The 5,500-nt window shown below is 38.7% G+C and overlaps 1 protein-coding gene across 1 annotated transcript; it reads right to left on the bottom strand.

Moving 5' to 3' along the window:
* Nucleotides 1-588: 588 nt before the first annotated feature.
* On the bottom strand, nucleotides 589-5,294 carry DSPP (dentin sialophosphoprotein). The gene is made up of 4 exons (XM_090267921.1): nucleotides 5,244-5,294; nucleotides 4,049-4,138; nucleotides 2,916-3,914; nucleotides 589-2,436 (listed from the first exon to the last, which is right to left on the bottom strand). Exons 1-4 carry the CDS (start codon nucleotides 5,292-5,294, stop codon nucleotides 589-591), a joined length of 2,988 nt encoding a protein of 995 aa, XP_090124047.1.
* Nucleotides 5,295-5,500: the final 206 nt, after the last annotated feature.

Genomic DNA, 5,500 nt, shown 5'->3' with positions numbered 1-5,500 from the left:
AATAATTACAAAGATTATTCCCATGGTCCAGAAAGGTTAAATTATTGTCTTTTTTTTTTTTTTTTTAATGTTACAGGTGCATTTCTTAGAACAAGTAAATGAATTAGTAGCCAAGCTGGGTATAGTTACAGCATCTTTTACTCAGCAGTGAGCAAAGCATCTATTCAGAATATATAATGACTCAAAAGATTAAGGCAAAGCCACAAGCTGTTTATGTGTTCACTAGCCACATTCTCTAAAGCACCTGGCATTTCAATTGAAGTTATCATGTAGTATGTGATTACTTGAGGTTTCTGTGTAAAGTATTAAAGAATATTTTAATTGTTATTTTTAGATTTATACTTTTGGCAATATCTTTTCAGAATATATTTTAACACACATAGACCAAAAAATCATACATTCATATTCTTTCTCTGAGGGAGTTGGGGTTTGGACTGAATCTGCCAGTTTGACTTAATTCCCCTTGTTTTCTGTGAATGTTCGTGTATCTTGTTTATTTCTCCCCGTTCCTTACTTTCTTGGAAATCTTTATTTCCTATCATTCACCAAATTTTTCAGAAAAGGAATCTTGTGGGGTTTTCTTTTATTCTAATCATCACTCGTTGAGTAATTACTGTCACTGCCTTCACTTTCACTATCACTGTCACTATCACTTCCATTGTTGTTGCCATTACCAGACTTGCTCTTACTGCCACTCTCATCACTGCTGTCAGATGCACTGTTGCTGCTTTCATTGCTTTCACTGCTGTCACTGCTGTCACTGCTGTCACTACTGTCACTGCTGTCACTGCTGTCGCTGCTGTCACTGCTGTCACTACTGTCGCTGCTGTCACTGCTGTCGCTGCTGTCACTACTGTCACTGCTGTCACTGCTGTCACTGCTGTCACTGCTGTCACTGCTGTCACTACTGTTGCTGCTGTCACTGCTGTCGCTGCTGTCACTACTGTCACTGCTGTCACTGCTGTCGCTGCTGTCACTGCTGTCACTGCTGTCACTGCTATCACTACTGTTGCTGTTGCTGCTGTCACTGCTGTCGCTGCTGTCACTGCTGTCACTGCTGTCACTGCTATCACTACTGTCACTGCTGTCACTGCTATCACTACTGTTGCTGTCACTGCTGTCACTGCTGTCACTGCTATCACTACTGTCACTGCTGTCACTACTGTCACTGCTGTCACTGCTATCACTACTGTCACTGCTGTCACTACTGTCACTGCTGTCACTGCTATCACTACTGTCACTGCTGTCACTACTGTCACTGCTGTCACTGCTATCACTACTGTCACTGCTGTCACTGCTGTCACTACTGTCACTGCTGTCACTGCTATCACTACTGTCACTGCTGTCACTGCTGTCACTGCTGTCGCTGCTATCTGATTTGCTGTCACTACTGTCACTACTGTTACTGCTGTCACTGCTATCATTACTGTTGCTGTCACTGCTGTCACTGTCACTGCTATCACTGCTGTCACTACTGTCACTGCTGTTGCTGCTGTCACTGCTGTCACTGCTATCTGATTTGCTGCCACTGCTGTCACTACTGTCACTGCTGTTGCTGCTGTCACTGCTGTCACTGCTATCTGATTTGCTGCCACTGTTGTCACTGCTGTCACTACTGTCACTGCTGTCACTACTATCACTACTGTCACTGCTGTCACTATCTGATTTTCTGTCACTGCTGTTACTGCTATCTGATTTACTGTCACTATTGTCACTGCTATCACTACTGTCACTGTTGTCACTGTCACTACTGTCACTGCTATCTGATTTGCTGTCACTACTATCACTACTGTCACTGCTATCGCTGTTGTCACTACTGTCACTGCTGTCACTGCTATCACTACTGTCATTGCTGTCACTGCTGTCACTGCTGTCACTGCTATCACTACTGTCATTACTGTCACTGCTGTCACTGCTGTCTGATTTATCTTTACTGATATCTGATTTGCTCTCATCACTCCCATTTTTACCATTGCTATTATTGTCACTGTAATTAGCATCTGATGCACTGTCACTTTCATCATCTCCTCCTTTTGAATCACTGTCCTTGTCATTATTATTTGATTCATCAGAGTTATGAGATGTATCTCTTTGGCTGCTGCTATTATTGTCACCTTCAGAATTGGCATCATTGTTGCCATTAGACTCATCACTGCTATTGGGATCATCTCCTTGCATGGATTTATCATCAAACTCATAACTATCATATCCATCACTGTTACTGTCACTACCTGTTCTGCTGTGTCCAACATTATTTCCAGACTCTGATTTCTGGCCAGGTTCTTGCATGTTGTCAACCTCTCCTTGTGTCTTGACATTTTCATTGCCCACAATCATTCCATGTTGTCCTTTACTCTCTTTATCTCTGGTGACTTTCCCACTTCCTTTGGTAATATTGTTTCTGTTACCACTGCTGGGACCTTCGATTTCTATTCCCTATGGAAGAATAGATAAAATAATGGTTAAATAGTAAATGTTATGCTGCAAAATTGCATTGGTCTGAGGAAAAGTGACTGAGGACAGTGACCAGAGGAACAGAAGTTCAGCTTCCAGTACACAGAAACATCAGTGAAAACAGATGTGCTTTATTAAGTACTTGAAAGTTCTAGTGTTTAGATTATATACAATCCATTCACATTTTTACCCAGTAGGAACTTTTATAAACTGTTGCATGGTATAGCCATTACTTAGCATAAGACTTTTCTAGAACTGTAACCAAATTTTCAAAAATGTTTGATTTTTAAAATTGTTTTATATCAAAGTCTGGTAAGAACTCTGGCTTTCCCATACAATAGTCAGTAAATTTAGGTGTGAAAATACATGGATGCCTGTCATGATTTATTTTGTTCTACCATTAGTGGAATGGAGGGGAGAACTTAATATGTCATTTTATAAAATAAGCTTCACAAACTAACCTTATCTTGGTTCTTCCCATTAGTACTTGGCTCTGATTCTTTGGTAACTCCATTTTCCACATCATTGTTTTCTCTGTGATTGGACTTTTGGATGTCCTCTATTCTTTTGCTATCATTTCCTTCTAGAATACCATCAGAATCCTCCTCACTCTTGGAGGCATTGTCTCCATCCATGTGCTGGGCATCTTTTTTGTCTTCAGGGTCATCATCTTCACTACTGACTGAATTTTGACCTAAGCTATTATCACTGTCATCTTCTTTTTCATGACCCTGACCCTCCTGGCCCTTGCTATTATTTGTGTCCTCTTTTCCATTTCCTGCTTCTTCACCTTCGTTATCACCAGAGCCCTTTTCTTCATCCTCATCTGCTCCATCCCCACTAGGACTCCCATAAGAATTATCGAAGCCAGCATCCTCTCTATTGCCAACTCCACTCCCACCTGGTGTTATCCCTGCCTCCTCGTGACCATCCCTCTCACCTTCTTTCTGAGGTGTTATTTCACTTGTAGCACCCTCATTTCTGTAGGAATTCCCATTTGTTTCATCCTCATGACCTGTACTGTTACTGCTTCCAGCAACTTGACATTCATCTTTTTCGACAACAGTAGCATTCTCACTCTGCCTTGCATCTCTAGCAGCCCCATTTTTTGAATTCTCATCAGTATTTCCATTAATATCACTCCCATTTGCTACTCCAGTATTATCAATAATGCTTACTTGCCCCCTAATACTATTGGCTGTGGTGCTATCTTCTTTTTCATGTATCCCATCATGACCATATGTTTTTGGTCTTCCTGTGCCCCCAGTCTGATCCTCAGGATTTTCCTCTTCATTTACAAACATGGAATGTGTAGAAGAATTTTTCCTTCCTACTTCTGCCCACTCAGAGCTATTTCTATCTACTTTGTGACCATCTTTGGTATACTGTTGCCTTCCCATTTTATTTTCATGAATGGGGACACCACTTTCTTTGGTAGTATCATTAGCATTTAATTCATCCTGAAAAAATAAAAACAATTCAAAATAAATTTTGAATATCATCTTGAAGTAACAAACTGAAAAGATAAGCATCAATATTTTTGGAAGGTAATGGAATCTAAAAACACCTTAGAACTACATTTTATATCCTATACCTGTATTGGCACTTTTGGTTTTGCTGGAAGACTTAAATTCACAGATTTGCCAACAGCAGCATATCTCTCCAGTGGCTTGATTTGAGGAATCTACCAAAATCAAAAACATTCTTATTTTGTGCACATGCACACACAAAGACACATACACACATTTTTTCCTAAATTAAGAAAAGAAAAAAAAAGATACAGCACAATGCCAAAGTATGTTCTAATCAGGTAGAAAAGAGAAATGACTTTTTACAGGGCTGATGTGGACTTTAAACTGGCATACAGATGTTTTTCCACCATGGTATTACCAATTTTATTGAAAAATTAACCAAATCACTTATGTTGACTATAAAAGAGGAACAGTCTTTTCTAAAGATGAAAAGATGGACTTTTGGTGTTCCTGTACAGTAAGCCTTTTGCAAAGCACCAGACCCACCCTAAGTATAAACCTGGCCAAAACCCCTAGGAGAACAGTTGGTATGACCAGAGCCAGTGCAGAAGAAAAGCAAGTAATAGGCTACTTGTGTGTTCTTCAGGAGCACATTTGAAATAGTTGAGAAAATTCTCAACTACATAAATACCAAAGTGTTTGGTATTAGAAAACATATCAAAATGTTAACCATAGCAGCTGGCCAATAAAGTTACATACAAATGGTTGATTTTGTTCATTTTTGTTGTTGTTGTTGGTGTTTATCTATATATTCCAAATTTTCTACAGGAAGCATATAAAAAATTATCTCTCTGAGTAAAATATTAGTTTCCTCTTATGTTAAAAAATTCTATTTTTTCTTATCTTCTTTCTTGAAAACTTTCTAAGCAACACAGGACAAGCTTCACTGATATTAGAATGAAGTTCAGAGCACATGAGTAAAGATAAAACCTTCATGATTTCTGGACATTGAATGTAAATTGATATGAATGAATATTTAAATGAGACTCCTTCTAAGCAACATGAGTTTTGACTGGAAGAATGGGAACATGAATTTGGAGTCATGTTTGATTTTGATGAGTCCCCAGAGATATCTTATTGTGTTTTTCATGCAAATCTATGTTTAGGCTTGGCTTATATGCAAAGTTACATATATATGGACATATATATATATACAGTGTGTGTGTGTGTATATATGTGTGCGTGTGTGTGTGTGCATGTGTGCGTGTGTGTGTATACCTTCCTCAAAAAGGCATAATTACTGGAAGACATACTTACCGGAATGGCCCATGATGCTGCCCAAATGCAAAAATATATGATTATCTTCATTTTCTTCAGAAATATTAGTTAATGGCTGTTTTTTTTAAAAAGAATAGCACAACATTACTTATAAAGCAAAAGATAATAACCACAGTAATGTAATATTTGGTTTGTAAGCATTTTGATTTTTACTGGGTAAGGAGTGTTTATCAAACATGAAAAGGTGACTGCCAAGACTCAATGCTCCTGATACCTGGAATATTTATGGAGACATA

This window comes from Furipterus horrens, unplaced genomic scaffold (genome assembly GCF_987537825.1).
Source record: "Furipterus horrens unplaced genomic scaffold, mFurHor1.1.pri manual_scaffold_2, whole genome shotgun sequence".
In the NCBI taxonomy this organism is placed as follows: Eukaryota; Metazoa; Chordata; class Mammalia; order Chiroptera; family Furipteridae; genus Furipterus; species Furipterus horrens.
The sequence above is the reverse complement of the archived record's forward strand: the minus strand, read 5'-3'. Positions and strand labels throughout refer to the sequence as shown.